This window comes from Prosopis cineraria, unplaced genomic scaffold (genome assembly GCF_029017545.1).
Source record: "Prosopis cineraria cultivar Desert tree isolate PC_DT_omini unplaced genomic scaffold, ASM2901754v1 PC4, whole genome shotgun sequence".
In the NCBI taxonomy this organism is placed as follows: domain Eukaryota; kingdom Viridiplantae; phylum Streptophyta; class Magnoliopsida; order Fabales; family Fabaceae; genus Prosopis; species Prosopis cineraria.
Genome location: NW_026555335.1, coordinates 39412718 through 39431731, shown reverse-complemented (window position 1 = coordinate 39431731; position 19014 = coordinate 39412718). Strand labels below are relative to the sequence as shown.

The window sequence follows — 19014 nt, the reverse complement described above, 5'->3', positions numbered from 1 at the left end:
TGTACTATTTTATGCATATCATGAAAAAAACCTTTTAACGTAATGAATAAAATTTGCATCTGTGTCTAATATTGCGCTGAGGATACTCCCACTTGCCTTTATAACATGAAAAACCAAGTTGACATATCCTTCCTTTAACATAATTTCAGTCAAAGCTCTTAGTATTTTAAAATTTTACTGTACATATAGAATATTGAAATGAAATTAAAAAGTTGATTAAAATAATTTTATTGTCAATGATAAAACTAAATATATAAACAACTTGTGTAGAAAAAATAAATATTGATGTGTAAAGAAAATAAATAATGATGTGTTAAAAATGAATAACTCATATAAGCAGAATTTACAACCGTCATTAATAATATAACACTGTTATGAATTTATAATTTTTGTTCCACCTACATTTATTGTTCATTTTTTATATATTAATTATTTAATTTTTTTACATAAATCGTTCATACACATTTAATTATTTATAGTAATATTATCTTGTTAATAAAATTACAAATTCTATCCATATTAATGGTTCGTTTTTCATATATTATTTATTCATTTTTTATATATTATTTATTTATTTATTTTGAATGATAAGATTATTTCAGTCAAATTTTTAATTTTATTTTAATTTTTATATGTGTAATGAAATTTTAAAATTTTAAAAGTTTTTATTGTAATTAAATTGGATCAAAAGTTCTTGCTCAAATTTTCTCAATCATGATTCGATTGCAGACCGCAGGTTGTGATTGTGAAGGAACGAAGAAACCCAAAAAAAAAAAAAAAAAAAAGGCCGGCGACTTATTCAGGAGAAATAAAAAAGAATAACAATAATTTTTAAAAAAAAAATCAGCCAAAGCGAATTACGAAGGTGCATTTCGCAGCTGCTCGTTCACCGAGCCAAGGAATGCTCAGAAGCGTACCACAGTGAACAAAGAACAAAGCGGCCATGGAAGCAGAAGAGGGGACTCAGCAGCCACAGCTGGTGCTAGCCCACAAGCTCTTCCTTCTCAGACATGGTGATGTCCTAGACATTGAGAAGGTCCGGCTTAAAGATGAGGTGTTTACGTATGTCAAAGAAAATGGTAACTCCGCAGCCTCTTAATTCTCCTTATTATTCACTCCAATTTCAACTCTTCATTGTTCTCTTGCCGTCTCACTAAAATATCCTTTTTTTGTTATGGGAAGATATGGTCCCTTTATACGAAACCCTAGTCGCTGATTCAGTTTTGGACATGGACCAAAGCGTTTTGGATCTGATGCGTGCTAAGATAGATGAGGAGCTAAAGAAGCTTGACGAAAAGTGAGTTAATTTCTTTTTAATGACTGAATTTTGATGATATATTAACAGAAAATAGAAATAATCCTATTAGGCGTTTTGATCAGAGCTTTAGGTTATTGAATTTCATACATCCTGAAGTTTGAGATTTAAAAGCCATTAAGTTTTTTGGCCCGGCGCCTTCTGTGAGATTAAGTGGGATTGACATCTGGCACTTGTGTTTACATTACCCACAGCAGCCCTGGTGGAATTCTTGCTGTTTTAAATGGTTGCATATTTCAAGTACTGTACAGTTGCATCATTTCAAGTTTGCTACTTTTTCTTAAAGGCGCAAAAATGTCTGGAGTATTTGTGGAAATGTAGGGATCAAACTTGGATGTTTCTGCCACTGGCTGGTGCTTTATCCTAATGTGATGTCGACGATTCTTAATATCTTTCATTATTATGCCAACCACACTTAAATCAAATGTAAGATATGCGTGGTCGCTACCATACAGAATCCTGACTAGCATATGATACAAAGCTAACAAGTTAGGGGGAAAGGTGTATGTTAAAGTAAGCCGTGTAAGATCAAATGCATGGAGAGGGTTAGATTGCTTTCTTTTTTTTTTTATTTATCTATTGACGCTATTGCCATTGTGAAGGGAGAAAAGTTGATTGCAATGCATGCACATCTTTGTATGTGGGAGAAGTGCTACTTATTACTACAAGTTTTTTTTTTTTATGTTCTAGTTTTAGAGCCTCAGATCTACTAATTGCTTATTCTATGAGCAATCTACACGGTATTGAATGAAAGCAAAGGAGATTTATGTCATTTAGGATGCTAATACATCCATGGCAACAGCATACCATCTCATTCAAGTTTATTTTCCAACTAACTATTTTATTGAGATTCACTTTTTAAATTATTAAATTTCATTTGTAGCTTTTTTCGTTCTTGAATATTTATATTCAGTGCCATGGCTAAGCCCCTAGCTGATTCTTGTTCTGTTGTTAATTTGTTATTACTTCTTCTATTTTCAACTGAAGCTTATTATTACTTTTTGTTACATGATAATAGGTTTTTATCATGATCGTCAGTATTATGGTTGGTAGTATATTGGGATGGTGTAGGGCTGAATTTTTTTGAAATAATGAGATATTTAATCTCGCACCAAAATTTTTAGAGCTTAATATAATAGGCTTAAATATTGCCATTCTTTCCTTATGTGGTTTATTAAGAAAGAAAATAGCCAAATGAAAAGTGGAAATAAAATGCCTCGCTCTTCATGGTGTTTGAATCTGTGAATTCTTTTCCGCCTACTTAAGAGTCTCTAGAATCATCCCTATGCTCATTCATATGGTCTATGTGATTGGAATTTCTCTAATGTCATGTTAAAGCTAAAGTTATTCTTGCTCCTTTTAAGTGCTTATATTGAATAGAATATAAAAATGATGGGTTTAATGATATGGTGGTTGCATCTGACCTTGGGACTGATTTGGGTTATATAAGACTATAAGCAATGATGCATTTGGCTTATCGGTCTGTAACAATAATGACCTGCCCAAAAATTTGGAGATTGAACTTACTGTAATAAAGTAAAAAAAAAAATGACAACACTATAAAAGGATTGTTGCTTCAACTGACCACGAGAACAATAATATACAGGAATGAACAGTGCCAATATCTTCCTATTATACATACATACATACATACATATATATATTATTGAATAGAGTAGAAAAAAGTAAATAAATAAGTATTGTTTCTCGACATTATAGATGGACGGGACATGAGAAAGAGTAATGAATAGTAAAAAATAGATTATATATTTATATTGTGGAACTTTCTTTCTTAGTCATATCAAGGAAATATCTTGAGATTATAATTCATGCCTATTTATTTTTCTAATTTAAGACGGAATAAATCAATTTTGTATTCTTTCCTTCCATCCCCAACTTAAAATTTGGCTTTTTGAAAATTAGACCGTGGTTGTACCTGTTGTCTAGTAGAAATTCATAATCGCACATCTAGGTTGATGCCTGATAGCCTTTTATAGTGTATACTCTATATCTATAGAGCTTCTTCATCCAAGTAAAGAGGTGCAAACTCACCACTGGGCCAGATGGATCATACATTCATAATTACTGCATTCTCTTTGTTTGACTGTTATGTGGAAAGTTTCAAATTTAGCAGTACTCGTACTTATGATATTCTGTATGGTTGCTTAATATTAGAATTGCCGATGCTGAAGAAAACTTAGGTGAGAGTGAAGTTCGAGAGGCTCACCTGGCAAAATCCTTGTTCTTTATCAAGATCGGTGACAAGGTATATGCCTATGATAACTTACAGCTTCATTCCAGACGGATGGTGCTGTAATGAATTTTTTCACAGTATTTCTCTATATAAACCAGGAGAAAGCCTTGGAACATCTCAAGTTAACAGAGGGCAAGACAGTTGCAGTTGGCCAGAAGATGGACCTGGTGTTTCATACATTGCAGCTAGGGTTTTTTGACATGGATTTTGATCTCATTTCCAAAAGCATTGACAAAGCTAAAAAGTAATGAATTGCAAACACCTCTGCAGTTCTTCCCTCCTTTATTTTTTATTTCAGTCTTGTATTTCCAACTGTTTACACCATGATGGCAGCTTGTTTGAGGAAGGTGGTGATTGGGAAAGGAAGAATCGGTTGAAGGTGTATGAAGGCCTGTACTGCATGTCCACGCGGAATTTCAAGAAGGCCGCCAATTTGTTTTTGGATTCTATCTCTACTTTTACAACTTACGAACTTTTCCCCTATGACACCTTTATATTTTACACAGTTTTGACTGGCATTATATCATTGGATAGGGTTTCCCTGAGGCAGAAGGTGACTGATTTTTACAGGGACCATTTTTTTGTCTGCCTTTCCATTCCATTCTACTTTAGAATTTGTTTCCTGGCAAATGTTCTGCATATCCCATATTGTTAATTTTAGTTAATCTGAATCAGGTAGTGGATGCTCCTGAGATCTTGACTGTGATTGGCAAAGTTCCCTATCTTTCAGAATTCTTAAACTCCCTATATGATTGTCGGTACAAGTCATTTTTCTCTGCATTTGGTGAGTAGATGCCGGCCATATCTCATTCCTCTTAATATATTCTGAAAGTATCATCTGGCACACTCAGCTAGGGTTGCTAATTGCTAGGATGTAGTCGATTTCTGCTCTTCCATCTACGATTAGAATTCATGTTCTTATTTTGTTCCAATTGAAATTTATGTCAGCTGGGTTAACGGAACAAATTAAGTTGGACCGCTATTTGCATCCACACTTTCGATATTACATGAGGGAGGTCAGAACTGTTGTTTATTCACAGTTTTTGGAGTCTTACAAGAGCGTTACAATTGAGGCGATGGCAAAAGCATTTGGTGTGACTGTGGATTTCATTGATCTGTAAGTTGATCAACTATGACAGATTAAATGTTACCCTAATTTATTTTTGGAAATATTTAAAAATCTTTTGTGTTGTCCGTTCTGTTGACCTTGATAACTCGTTTAATTTATTTGCTTCCAGGGAGCTTTCACGTTTTATTGCAGCTGGGAAACTTCATTGTAAGATTGATAAGGTTGCAGGAGTTCTTGAGACTAACCGCCCTGATGCTAAGAATGCTCTTTACCAAGCAACTATCAAGCAAGGGGACTTCCTATTGAACCGGATTCAAAAGTTGTCCCGTGTGATTGATCTTTGAAGCTAAGTCATCATTTGCAATTCAACGTTATAGCCAAAAAAATTGTGGAAAAGGAAGAGAGATACCGATAAATTTGAGGATTTTCTGTTTAATGCATTTTACTAGGGGACATGACTCGCTACATTCTGTGTGTTTTACTAACTAGTAGACAGTTTAACTTGCTGGGTCTCAGCTTTTTCAATCCAGTTTCCAATTTATCTTTCGAACTAAATTGAAAGATATGTGGATTTGACTTGACGTGGACTTACGCATGGATCATATAGGGAAAACCTTTTTCATGATGATAATGGAAATTGGGTTGACGAGTATACTTGATGGCCTGAAGCTCTAGTGGGACTAGGATTATAGAAAAGTTAAAGCGTACTGATTTTGTGGAGGACTTGATTTGATGTAAATTGTAAAGATAATTCTCTCCTAAACATTTGTTAGTTAATATGGTCACTAAGATAAAAATTCTAAATATGCGAGATTGGTCTATCACTTCTAACCACATGTTTTAAGAAGCAAATAATTATGTTGATTGGATTGCTCACTAAGCTCTTCATTTAGACGCAGAGCTCTCAATGTCAAACAATTTTCTTGTCGGGTGTTGACATCTATTCTTGTTTGACGTGTTGTGAGATGCATGCTCCTGATTAAATTTTCCTGAAATCTTTTGAATGCCTTGTTTTTTTTTTTCCTTCTAAAAATTTGACATGTTCTCAATGTGTGAAAATATTGTAAACGCCTCGCGATGGGAATAGGAGAGTAGTCTAAATTCAGATCAAAACCATAATAATCCTCCACCACCGAACATGAAGGGAAAAAAAGTTGATTATTCCCCTTTACAAATTAGTTTAGGTCCTTGTCAAGCCACCTCTGTGCTATGCTTGGTAAAAGATAAAAGTGAGGGGAAAATAATATTTCTCTTGCTTGGCTGTGGAGAGAAAAATGAGAGGAAAATAACATATAAAATTTACATGTTTTTACCTCCAACTTTTTTCCCCTAATATGGAGAAGTTTTGGATAGAAAATTTCATTTTCAAATTTACTATGAAATTTTAAATTTTATATTTGTAGTGTAGTTATATTTTGATCATAAACTTTTGTTAAAGAAGCTATATATTTAATTTTTAAATTAATTAAAAAATGTTAATTCTAAATTTTTAATTAAATTCTTTATATTTGATTGTAGTTTCAACATTTTAAATTTATTATATATTTAAAAATTTAATAAATAAAATTATAAATGGGATAAAATAATTTTCTGGTCAGTATTGGATAAAATAATTTGTAGCATGTTTTTATTCAATCAATAATATATGATAGAAATTATTGTATATATAATATGTTAAAATATTAAATTTTATCATATATAAATATTTGTTATAATAATAAGGTTATTATTGTCCATATAAAATTGACAACTTTTCTTTCCTTCTTATTTTCTTACTCAGCCAAACATAATAAGAAAAAAATTGTATCCCTTCACTTTTTTTCTTCTTTTTCATTCTCTCTTTGCTATTCTCCCTTGTGACTTTTGAGCCAAGCACAACATTAATTTTTGTATAGGAGGATAAAAAACACTAGGAAAAAAAATTCTTTTCTTCCTAGTTTTTTCTCTCTCTCTCTATTTTTCTCTCTTTTTCTTCTCACTTGTTCAATATAATGGGTGCCTTAGCTTTACCCAAAAAAAAAAAAAATGAGAGTTGTTCTCCTTGGTATTGGTATACTAATGGTAATGGGTAACGAGTGAGTGCTCTTAACCAACAGCTTTCCACAAAAGTACTAACGTGTAACAACTAACAACAGCCACAAATAAAAGAAGGACGTGGGAAATGGCTAAAGAGGCACCACAACTTTTCCCGACAATCAAGAAAAGAAACAATTGCCAGTATCTTCCAATACCACTACCCCACTCAAATGGCCTATTATTTCCTCTCTTCCCTTCCACGCCTCTCTTTCTTCTTCCACACTGCTACTATTGTTTTGATTTGATATCCACTATTTAAATACTTTTTAATCATTTTATTTCAGTTTTAAAATTTTCATCTAATGTTTTATTCAAATCAATAAACTCTTCCTAAAAAAAAAAGTAGCAGACAAGTTACTATTTATTCTATGGATTACTTAATAGAACATCTATATGATTAATTTAGAAAAGAGTAAGATTAAATGATCAATCAGAGGAATTCGAAAGTGCTAAGCACTGTATCGTTATATTACCGTCATTCTTTATTTCTTTCCTCAGTGCATCATGTATCTCACTTAAGATAACTTGCTACCTTTTTCTTTTTCTTCTTTGGGGTCAATCACTTCTTCTGATATTTGAATCTAATGAGTACCACAAAACCAATCACCAAATGAGTATTCTATGTGGCACGATATTTGCCGTTTGATTTAATCAAATAATTATAAGAGATCTTGGTATATGATATTTAAAAAATATTAAATTTTAAACTTTTAGAAATGTAAGGAATATTCTAATTGTGATAATTATTTTAAAATTTTGTAATGAAATATATCTAACAAGTGTTTTTTTTTTACCAACATATCAAACAGATGTTTGAAGTCATTATATATCATTTCATCTATTTATTACAATATTAAATTTTATAAACGTGGCTTTTTTACCACTGCAACATAAGTTGGAATAATACAATTTGTTCATTAATTTTTGAATAATTAAAGTACATGAACTCAAGCTGATTTTTTAATTAAAATTTTAAGAAATAAATATAAAAAATTTAAAGCCATTTAAATAAGGGTTAAAGGTCATTTTTGTTTCTGAACTGTATGCAAAAGGTTACAAATGCTTCTAAACTTAATTATGGGTCAATTCTGTCTCTTAATTTTAAAAATTTCTTTCTTCATTACCACGTCATTTTCTCACTGTTAGTGAGCCCCATATTATATTTTGAATATTTTTTTATTATAAAATATTTGAGTTGATGGGCAAAAATGACCATTCAAATAGAAGCTGAGGTGCAAAAATGACCATTAACCTGATAAAAAAATATTAAAAAATAGTGAGATCCACTAATGATTAATAATTGTTAAGTGTTTTTAATGTTAGGGTGATAATAGATGGAATTTTTAAAGTTGAGAAATGTAATTGACCTATAGTTAAGTTTAGATATATTTGTGACTTTTTGTATACAGTTTAGGGATAAAAATAACCTTCAATTCTTTAAATAATATATCCTTGGTAGATATTATCACTATTAGCATAACAATTACAAATAAGATATTGAAAATTAAACTAGTCAAGATAGTGATTTAAGGATTGGTGATCTAATCAGGGATCAACTAAGAATCAGACCATTCACGATTAAAATAATATAATTTGATTAAAGATATAAAAATATTCATGTAAAGGACAATAATATTTAAATAAAAGTATTTAATTCTTGAGTAAATGAAAAATTTATCCATAAAATCTTATACATGCTTTATAGAAATAATAATTGTAAGTTTTTGACAATAATAAAACACAACAACATTAAAATTATTAATTAAGAAATTTATATTTCGTTTAGGGTTCAAGAAAGGATAAAAAAACAAAGAAAAATACAAAATAATAAAATCTGATTCAGGTCAACTCATTAACTCATTGGGTTAGCCAGGTTGAAGCTGAGTCTAAGGTGATCGATTTCTTTAATCAATTGGACTGACTAAATAACTGATTCACTGGTTAATAGATTAACTTAGCCATGTCAGTTTTGGGTTTCCAAACAAAGATTATGAATCTTACATAAATATGCCACTCATTCCTCTTCCCCTTCTTCTTCTTCTTCTGTTTTTTTTTTTTTGGAAAAAAACATAATCTTTGGTTTCTATAATTTTTTTTAGCATTTTTAGTTCTTATAAAGACTAAAAATACTGAAAAAAAATATAGAGATATAAGAAATAAAGATCACACATTCTTTTTAAAATTATAGAAATTGAAAATAATAAAAAATATCAAAATTAAAAATAAAATTCAATAAAACTAAAAAAGCGATGATTATGCTCTTTTATTTTTTTTTTAATATATATGCCACTGGTTCTGTACTCATCAACCTTAAATTAAACCTGAAGTAAAAAGAGCAGAGAATGACACTTCAGGAGCCACAATTTCTTGGGCATGATTCTATGATATGCCGTATCCTACGACGTAGCTAAGATTTTGTCTCTCCAGCGAGTCAGAGCATTAGCCACTAGTAGCTATGCTGCCTCTGCCTCGTCTCGATGTTAACGACATTAAGGAGAAGCTCTCCTCCCATTTCAGACCTTGGCATCGATCCTATCAGTTCTGGGTTCGGGCCATTGATATTTACACTGGATATAAGGTTTCAGATCAATCAACTTTGTCTTTGCATGTTTTGGCTTCGCCTTGAAAGTTGAAATTTGGTATTCTTTCGGAATTTCTTGTAGGTGTTCCAACTTAAAGTGAGCTTTGAGAAGGATGAGCTGAAACACGAAGCATTGTGGGAAAAACAGCATGAGGTTGCTGCGGATAAGATATACTCTATGTGCACCGACCTTGGAGGTTTCTTTCTCAAGGTATTCGATTTTCCCCTCCTGAATCTTGTCATGAAGTTTTATTCTTTTGCTCGTAAATGTCGATTCTGAGTGAGCTAGAGATAATTGGAACGGGGTTTGCTTGCCCCATTTCATTTCTTGACATGGTTGCTTCGATTATCGTTATTCCTCTCCCAAATTAAGTACGGATTTCTTTTCCCTTATGTTTTACTTTTTTTTTTAATGTATATAAAATAGTTATATTGGATTATTACTTTTTGGAACAAGCGGATGAAGTGGCCTGACTTCTGTGGCTTGTGTTCATTCTACTTTATATAGAAAATTATACTGACTTTGATTTTTAAGGCAATTTTGTGGCCGTTGGAGTTTTCTTTATTTCCCTGCTGCCCATTTTACTCATGGTTTTGATCTTTTTTGTTATTGCTGATATTATATCTGGGACGTCGTATGAAAACAGGTCGCCCAAATTGTAGGGAAGCCTGACTTGGCCCCAGCGGCATGGGTGAGAAGACTTGTTACCCTTTGCGATCAGGCTCCTGCAACCCCGTTTCACACTGTTAAACTAGTGCTGGAGAAGGAGTTGGGTCGGAGTATTGATGATGTGTTTGAAATGTTTGATGTGGAACCCCTTGGATCTGCTTCAATTGCTCAGGTACTTCCATCTGAGTGAAACTGACCTGCTATTTAATCACTCCCACAAGGCATGCCAATCATTTCAGTTGCAGCATTTCTGTTCTCTCTTTAGAACACATGTTTATGTTTTTTTTTTTTTTCAATTTATGGATTGAATACTTTCCCCGGTATGCTAGAGCACTACTGAAAGATGATTTTTCGGTTCTTGGCATCAAACAATTATTAATGCAGTCACTGATGGATTTGAAGCACAATAGAGCTTCTTTGCCTGTACATTTCTGATTAAGAGTGGATGGTTACATTGGAAGCCAAATTGGCTAAAGGATCAAGTTTTTGGCTCATCAGGGCGCATTTTCTTGAAGTGTGTAATTCATGTTGATGTCAAGTTACTTAGGGCGTTTACTGCGCTTTATATTTTGTTTATTATTCTTATGTAATTTAATCGGGCAACAGAATAATTTAGTCCTCAAGTTTTAAAAATTCAATGGAATTATGTTTTTATTAAAAAATTACATACATAAATCACCCTTACTGCAGTTCATATTGATGTTCCTATTATGTTTAAGTCTTCATTAGTGTGATTCGTAACAGTCATATTATGATTATTAGAACCTCGTTCCAAGTAGTTGACATATGTCATGTGCTTGTCTTAGGTGCATAAAGCAAAACTGAAAGGTGATAAGAATGACGTTGTTGTCAAGGTGAGTGTTTCTGACAAGCACTTGGGGTCTACAACATATGTAAGCTTCTGATTTTGTTTGCATTAATAGGTTCAACATCCTGGAGTTCAGGATCTTATGATGACTGATATCCATAATTTGCAAGCTTTTGCTTTATATATGCAAAAGACCGATATCAAATTTGATCTATATTCAGTGACAAAGGAAATGGAAAAACAGGTAAGTAGTAGTGCTGTTCTAGGCTATTTACTGAGTTCTAGTATTCTGCATGTCTTATTCTCTTGTTTTCCTGTGTTGTGGGTCTTTTTATTAAGCTCTGACCTGATTGTAGTGCCCTAAGCAAAGTTGGACAAATATGTGGGATAATTGCTCAGTCTGGTTTTTAATTACAGATTCAAGCGTAAGTCCTATTGTCAACAATGAAGTATAACTTTATTATATACAGAGTACATGACGGATGGTGGGATTGGAATGCAATTCTTAATAGAAATGTTATATGTATATTTCCTTTTTTGCCTTACAATTTTTGTGAATTAGCCTTACTTTTTATGCTAACAATAATATTATTATGTTAGAGTAATGCTTCTTACATAATATTTACTTGCTCTGCACAAAATGCTGATGTGACTGCATCTAAGTTAAGTTTAAGTTTGGCAACTTTGTATTTGAATTCACTCACACCAGCTGTTTGTGCAGTCTGTGAAAGTAGTTACAACAGTGTAAGTAGCATTACTGGTCAAGTTAATATTGGGATCCTTCTGGCTAAATACCATGGCTGGTTTTGAACTTCCGGTTGATAGTATTCTGTCATTTTGGCATTCCAGATTGGATATGAATTTGATTTCATGAGGGAGGCAAGTGCTATGGAAAGGATTAGGAAGTTCCTGTATGAAAACAATAAAAGGACTCCTGTTCTGGTGCCACGAGTAGTACAAAACTTGGTTTCTAGGTATGTTATACAACACTGCATCTTTATATTGTCTGGATGACAACATTAATTTTGGACTAGAGTACAAAATTTAACCTTGGAGTTGCAGGCATTTGTTTGGTTGACTTGGATTGCATGGTTATTTGAGAATTAAATTGACTTTTGTCTCCAAAAACCAAATGTTAAATTCTTCTCTGCGCTAGCTTTACTAATCTCTTTATGGCTATCCTGTAGGGTTTTTTTCCCCCATTTTTTCTGAGAAAAAGTTTTGTAAATTCAGTAGTTCGGCTGATATTTATTCAGACAAAATACCAAACAGTGAAATGCTTGCGGAGCTTGAATGTGAGCAGTCAACTTTGGGCACATAGTTACCGTCTATGACTAAAATTCTGTACTGTAAAAATCTAGGATCATGTTAAGGTCATCTTTTTCATGTTATAACAACCACAATATGTGATGGAAAGCACTATAATTGATAATAACAAGTAAAAAGTTTATAAAAATAAAAATAAAAATGTTTGACATGTATTTTGTTTGGTAAGGAATTTGTTTGCTATATTCAAATGTTAAGTGATTAGTTTTCAAGTACTTTTCTATTACAGGAGAGTCCTAGTTATGGAATATATTGACGGGATTCCGATTATGAACCTTGGTGATGAGATAGCAAAAAGAGGCATTGATCCTCGTGGTAAGATAGCAGCAGCAGCAAAGCAGTAAGCTCCTGAACCGCTTTGATATTTTTTAGGCGTCCATGTCCAACCTTGGATTTTTGGTTTTGAAGAAGTGTCATACACTGGAAATTTGGCAAGAGTAATGAGGGTATTAGACTTTTAGTATTAGGTATTCTTTGAATTTTTGGACCAGAAGACTTGCTGTTAGATACACATGTCACTGGTGCCTCTCTCTTAAATTCAATGAATTACATATTGACAAAATTCTGATTTTCAGCACACTCTTATACTCTCTGGTCCATTACGAATCTTCAATACAATCTTATGCTTGTTCAGTGTCTTCTTTAAGGAGTATTTTTTACTTTTACTTCCATATTTTCCATTCATTCTCTCAGTCTTCTTCCTTTTCATGTTTACGCCAAAAAATTCCCCCTCAAAGCAGGGTGTTGTTAACTGTAAAATTCTGAAATTTCCAGAGTTTCTGAATAACTCTGGTTTTGTCTTTTTTTTTTTGGTTTCATATATTAAGTAAGGCCGACAAAACAGCATAAATGAGAAGAGAGATGAGAGATCCATGATTATATGATCTCAAGTCCCTTGATACAAGCGTCATGGCTCAACTAATAAAAACTTATAAATGACGAAGATAAACAAAAATCTGGGATCTAAAACATGAGACACAATCATCGCAGAAATCATAAGCCAGTATTACGTGGGCACCACCACCCTCTAAGGTTGGTGAGATGGATATTGTTCTGTCCCAACTTGTCATTAAGTCTTCAAAATTCACTCTAGATAAAGCCTTGGTCAAGTTGTCGGTGACCTGGAACTATGTGGGAGTGTACATAAGATTAATGATTTTGAAGTCTAACTTCTTGATTATCTAGTCAAGCTCCACATGTTTGGTCCAATCATGATAAATTTGTTTATTACAGTGCCCATAACAATTATATTATCACCTAACACTCTCCTGTTGACGTTCTATCAATTATAGAGCTGTCTCTGTATCTCAATTCCTCTCACTTGTCTCTTGAAATATTTAGCTTTACCAAGAGTCATCTTAAGGTTTCTGAAAATCTTGTACAAAATAAGAATCTTCTTAAATGCTCAGTTGTATGTATGCTCGTGAAAATTACAATATTAATTGTCTTATAAAAGTGCAGGAAAATTCTTGAAAGCTTGACTCTAGCATATGGTCAAATGATTTTGAAGAGTGGATTCTTTCATGCAGATCCTCACCCAGGAAACATTCTGATTTGTAAAGGCTCAGAGGCAAGTCTTTAATTTGATCATTTTCTTTATTCTATGAATATCCTCTTTGTAAAGAAGACATTTTAATCACCAGCAAATGCAGTTGGAATTTAACTTTTGCTGTTTGATCCACTACTCATGAATAAATAATTCTGAGGCAAAATATTGAACATTAACTTTCGCTCTTGATGCTTAGTATGTTGTTTTCACCACCCTAATCTTGGTTTCTTGCCTCTAGTCAGGTTGCCTTGCTAGACTATGGACAGGTGAAGGATCTCCCAGAAAATTTGAAGCTTGGTTATGCTAAACTTGTTCTTGCAATTGCTGATGGTGACCCTATAAGAGCATCAGAGAGCTTTAGGTTATGAAGTCTGCATTACAGTCTTATATATTTAAAACTTCTTTGCTTATTTGTTGAGACTCGGAAGAAAAATTCAAAGTTAAGGCTGGGCAACTAACTGCATATTCAGCACTTCTGGGTATCGGTAACAAAAACAATGAATAGAAGTTAAGGAGTTCTGGTAATGGAGTATATGGTAAGAGACATAGGCAAGATGCAAGAGAGTGGGGAAGGGCATAAAGGGAAGGGTGGAGCTTGGAAGGAGAGGAAAATTCTCAACCATTCAATTTCTTTTCATAGACCTCTTGTCCAAGGGTACCTAAATTAACAGATGAATCCTAATTTGCCAGAAACCTGGAGGCTGAAGCCCTGACTTGAATCTCAATTCATTTTCAATAAAAATGAAAGACTGGGCCATGAATTGATATATAAGCTTTATGAACCAAATATTGAAAACTTCAGTAAACATCATAAAATCTTATTATTCTCTTAGTAGTTAGTATATTCCTTGATCCACTTGTTACTCTCTCCTTATATAAATCTTTATTCTGATGTTCCTGTTATCAATGGTCAGCCAGAATGATTTATTTTTCTTCATAACTGTGAATTGAAGATCCTCATTCTACTGGTGCTGTTTTCAAATCTGAATATTTAATTGTTTTACTCCATTTTAAAGGGAGCTTGGTATAGATACCTTGAGCAATTGTGAAAATGAGCAACAGGAACTGTTTAAACTAGCAGAGACGATGTTTGATACAAAACTTCCTCCTGGGGTGGCAATGCTGCAGCCTTTCTCAGAGGACTCTTCCATTAAAAAAATTGCTGTTAAGGTATGTTTAAGAATCTGAGCAGGCATTCAATATGGTGATAATAGCTTGACTTTGAGGAGAGGAAAATTGTTATCAAACAATGGAAATGTTTTCTTTTAGAAGGGATATTTTTGTTGATGGAACAAGCATCATATGAGTTGTCCACACTGCTACTTTTCGTTCCCTGACTTTGTACTGTTCCTGTGCTGGTCTGTTATAGGCTTTTCCTGAAGAACTCTTTTCGGTACTTAGAACAGTGCATCTTCTGAGGGGACTTAGTGTTGGTCTCGGAATCAACTATTCATGTGCAGAACAGTGGAGACCCATTGCTGAGGAAGTTTTGTATCAAGCTGGCAGACTTAAAGGTATAAGTATAACTCTAGGCTTATTAAAATAGATGGAATATAAGCCTTCAGATGGATTATGATTCTCAACATCACCTGTGTGTAAGAGCATTCCTGCATATTTTCTTCTCCCATACATTTACAGATCATTTCTGATCTTCATATCATGATGAATACCTTTTTTGTGTCTGATCCACCTTGGTGTATCTTTATCCTGTTAGAACAGCTATATCTAAATCGCTCAATTTTTTTACGTGCTATCCTTTCACAGGTAAGGATGTTAAGCCCAAAAGACGAAGACGTGGTTTCTTAAAAAGATTGTTTAGGAGAGACTAATAACTTCACACTTGACAAAGGGGAGGCATCAACCTGCCTGTTCTGGTTTGTTGAGAAACTTGTCTATTCTTTGTTTATATTTCTATGGGAATTCATTTATCTCTTGTATACGGTACATGAATTTGACATTGATGGCCACTAGAAGAGAATCTAGGCCTCTTGGAAGATTAACAGTGACTTTGTTGGTGTATCCCGAATACATCTTTTGAATAGGTACAATTTCAAAAGCATTTTTGTTTATATATACATCTGCCTGATTGCCACTTCTTACTGCCCTCGTGATGTTGTTTTGAGTTAGGACAAGAATCAATTCTCTTTCTATGTTGTAAAATTTTCAGAATACGTAGTTTGACATCTTACAGCCCTTCGATATTGTATCTTAAACTTCATGACGCTTAACTCGACCGCTTGTACATGCTGCTTGTTCAACTGTTTAAGGAGCTTTATTCACTATATTCCCCATTCTTATAACTCTACCTAGAGCAGCGATCGTGAGTTAGTTTATTTGAGTTGGTTTGAATAATTTGTTATAAGAATCAGGATATGTTGAAAAAAAGCTATCCCAATAAAAATGAACCTTTTCTAAGCCAAACCAAGTAACTCATGAACCAAATGGACCAATTTTGATAGGTTAGGATTGACGCATTTAATCAATATTATTTTATTAAAAAACTTAGAAATAGAAAATGGAGGGAGTTTTGGCATCATAACCCCACATGACAAGTATGTTTAGAATGAATCAGGATAGAATGGATTAATCTCATACATATATGATGTGAATTTTTTTGCAATTGCATGAAATATCATATTAAAACTTGTTATTTAGATATAAAAGAACATATAAAAAAATTAAATAATTTGATGGGTTAGTTCATTTAATTTACCAACCCTTGAGAACTGGGTTGGGTTTTAATTTTTCAATCCATATGAAAATAAATTGAACCCAACCTAATTTATATGGGTAAATTCATATGGTTTGAGTTAGCCTATATTTCCTGCTCTAAGTCTACCTCATCAATGTATTAGATCTTTGTTTTTTTCCCCCTGTGAAAATCTTATGAGAGAAAGGAAATGAGTCATTTTGCATTATTGAATATTGACCACAATTATATACATCATCAAATTTCACTTGTTTCTTATTTATGGCTACAATAAGAATAGGCTAAAATTACTGTTAGTTTTGTATAAAAATCTTGAAAAGTCTTAGAATCTACCTTCAAAGTTATAGCCACACGTGTATATGCACACCAAACCAGCAGAAATCCTCTTTATTTCATCTGATTGATACTGAAAGACCAGCCAAACATGGAAAATTATTGATACTTATTCTCAACCCATGTTTGCAGTGCTTGAGTTCACTAAACATAGGTTATCATACATGAAGTAGAGTCAAACAAAAACAAGAAACACATGCATCAAACTTCCTATATGCGAAGCTGGTCTTGTTATTAACACCAAATATCTAGCAAATCAGGCACCAAAAGATTCAGCATTTCCAGCAAGAAGCTGCAACAATTGGCTTTGATTGCCACCCAAGGACCAAGCAACCTTTCTCCTCCACAACAGTGTAGCCATCACAAACCTGATTCTTCTGAAGCCACTGCTTGGCTTGACTCACCATCTTCACAGGTGCACCTTGAAACCCAGCCCTACTCATCCTCCGTCGCCACTGGTCTAACCTCTCGTGCCTCTCCACCCTCGCTGGTCCCTCGCAACTGACAATGTTCTTTATCTCCTCTGCAAAATAGAACTGTTCTATTTTTGCTCTCTTAGTGTCATACTTAGGCAACATAGCATCCAGAGAGTCAAAAATGGCAGAGTAATAATGAAGTGCTTCCATGAACCTCCCAAGGAAAAAGGGTCCATTATGGCTTGAGTCCTGCTCAACCATAACCAAAACTTTTGGTGAGAGCTTATGAATCATCTGAAGCACAGAGTTTAAAGCCCCACGACTCTCTTTTACAACACAATGCAACTGAAGAATGCTATTAACCACAACAACCTCCTCATCATTCACCTTGATGTCATCAATTTGCAATTTTTCTAAGTTCTTTCCCACCACTGAGAACTCCAGGTTAATCCCCAAGTTATGAGCATAAAGTTCAAGTTCCTCACCAATCAGTTTGAGTTTCTCAACACAAAGGCCAACCCCTGTAATTCGAAGGTGCCGAATAGGCTGGCCCGGGCGGTTAGCCAGGCTCTGAATTAGTCCCCTCCATTGGTGACCATGGGGAAGACCAAGAGTCATCCCAAGGTCCACCACATGCACAAAACTGTGGTTGTCAAAGGCTTCCAATATTGTGGCATTAGCTACAAAGTGACCAAACTTAATGTGTGGGCAAATCTCAAAAACCAATTTAAGTGCTTCTTCCGTTTCTTCTGAGGCTATGTCCATAATATTCATCATCGGTTCCATATTCCCCACAGCCCCAATCGATTCAACCATTGCGAGCCGATCAGCTAGCCCTTGGACAAAACAAGAAGCCACTCGCTGAAAGGGTGAGCCAAAGACCAATGCATTTGATCTCAGTTCAGATAGTAAAATTGAAGAATGTGACTTGTCACGACAAGCCACACCTTCAGCACAATGAACAAGAAGCTGAACAAGTCTCATCCCATCAGCACAATTCCCATCTCGTTCTTCAGCTTCAGTTGCCTCAGGATAGGTCATGTCTTTCTGTGCTGCCTCTTCAGAAGCAAGATATCTCTGAGTAATAGTCCATATGTGGTCTCTGAAATGGAGCTTTGGAAGGCTAATCACACTGTTGCTTCTGCTGAGACTGCTATAACAATCTTCACTTCCACTGCTTGAAGAAATGCTTCTATAATCTCCAAGAACTTCTGGGATGCTTGGAGATTTCTTCAACCTCTTATTGTTTCCATTGGTTTTATCAGAAAATGGAAGGGTCCAAGGCGGAGGAGAAGTTCTGGTTTCAAAAACAGGGAGTAAATGAGGATAGGCAACGCAGCCAACAGAGGAATTATAAAAGCCAAGGCCTATCATAGGATTATGATCATTATTATCACTTAAATGGCCTGTGAGGGCTCTATACGGAGGAGCCATTGTGGACAATCTTGAGCCTTTTCTTCTAAAGATTTTCAACAAGGCTCTGAAAGACTGTTACTACAAAGGATTGGTTTTTTTATAAACCAGCGTTCGATGATTCCTATGTTTTGTGGCCTAGGTACGTAACGATGTGTGATTCTGCAGAATAATTCTTGATTCACAGTTGTTTCTCGGGGGACATACATTCATTAATTGGTGGATTAAACACAAGAAAATGTTTGCTTCGTTGATGAAATAGAATAACCTTGTACTAGGTGTTTGTTTCTTGTTGTCTAGTTCCTCTTGGAATTTTATTCTTGGCCAGATCCTTTTATGGGGCGCTGCATTGTTGGGAATTAACAAGAATCGCCTAAACAGTCAATTTTGAATTACCCATAGAACTTACAAAAAGATGGGAACTATGATAGCAGTGAAATGAATGGTGCATGAATCTCACGGATTAACAAGTGAATTTAAATAAAATTTCCATA

General features: G+C 34.0%; 3 protein-coding genes across 4 annotated transcripts; 2 read left to right on the top strand and 1 right to left on the bottom strand.

Moving 5' to 3' along the window:
- Positions 1-842: 842 nt before the first annotated feature.
- LOC129310071 (26S proteasome non-ATPase regulatory subunit 6 homolog) lies at positions 843-5292 on the top strand. The gene is made up of 8 exons (XM_054951911.1): positions 843-1079; positions 1183-1297; positions 3491-3581; positions 3668-3813; positions 3903-4122; positions 4245-4353; positions 4518-4686; positions 4808-5292. The coding sequence occupies exons 1-8, from the start codon at positions 944-946 to the stop codon at positions 4980-4982; spliced, it is 1161 nt and encodes a 386-aa protein (XP_054807886.1). The 5' UTR covers positions 843-943; the 3' UTR covers positions 4983-5292.
- A 3749-nt stretch (positions 5293-9041) lies between these two features.
- Positions 9042-15717, top strand: LOC129309548 (uncharacterized). Of its 2 annotated transcripts, XM_054951158.1 has the most exons (13): positions 9042-9292; positions 9378-9506; positions 9943-10137; positions 10772-10819; positions 10889-11017; positions 11130-11198; positions 11623-11747; positions 12329-12439; positions 13561-13669; positions 13891-14009; positions 14665-14818; positions 15018-15162; positions 15413-15717. In XM_054951158.1, the coding sequence occupies exons 1-13, from the start codon at positions 9170-9172 to the stop codon at positions 15475-15477; spliced, it is 1521 nt and encodes a 506-aa protein (XP_054807133.1). In that variant the 5' UTR covers positions 9042-9169; the 3' UTR covers positions 15478-15717. The 2 variants fall into 2 exon arrangements, with proteins under 2 accessions (XP_054807133.1, XP_054807134.1); XM_054951159.1 differs by lacking the exon at positions 11130-11198.
- A 988-nt stretch (positions 15718-16705) lies between these two features.
- On the bottom strand, positions 16706-18541 carry LOC129309018 (GRAS family protein RAD1-like). Its single transcript, XM_054950366.1, has 2 exons — positions 16856-18541; positions 16706-16764 (listed from the first exon to the last, which is right to left on the bottom strand). Exon 1 carries the CDS (start codon positions 18539-18541, stop codon positions 16964-16966), a length of 1578 nt encoding a protein of 525 aa, XP_054806341.1. The 3' UTR covers positions 16706-16764; positions 16856-16963.
- Between the last annotated feature and the right edge of the window lie 473 nt (positions 18542-19014).

What these genes read in the sequence shown, in the direction of transcription:
- LOC129310071 (XM_054951911.1), top strand. Translation starts at nt 944, where the DNA reads ATGGAAGCAGAAGAGGGGACTCAGCAGCCACAGCTGGTGCTAGCCCAC. An exon ending in CTAAAGAAGCTTGACGAAAA is followed by an intron (nt 1,298 to 3,490) that starts GTGAGTTAATTT and finishes GCTTAATATTAG; the next exon opens with AATTGCCGATGCTGAAGAAA. An exon ending in GTCATTTTTCTCTGCATTTG is followed by an intron (nt 4,354 to 4,517) that starts GTGAGTAGATGC and finishes AATTTATGTCAG; the next exon opens with CTGGGTTAACGGAACAAATT.
- LOC129309548 (XM_054951158.1), top strand. Translation starts at nt 9,170, where the DNA reads ATGCTGCCTCTGCCTCGTCTCGATGTTAACGACATTAAGGAGAAGCTC. An exon ending in TTTTAATTACAGATTCAAGC is followed by an intron (nt 11,199 to 11,622) that starts GTAAGTCCTATT and finishes TTGGCATTCCAG; the next exon opens with ATTGGATATGAATTTGATTT. An exon ending in TTAAAAAAATTGCTGTTAAG is followed by an intron (nt 14,819 to 15,017) that starts GTATGTTTAAGA and finishes GGTCTGTTATAG; the next exon opens with GCTTTTCCTGAAGAACTCTT.
- LOC129309018 (XM_054950366.1), bottom strand. Translation starts at nt 18,541, where the DNA reads ATGGCTCCTCCGTATAGAGCCCTCACAGGCCATTTAAGTGATAATAAT.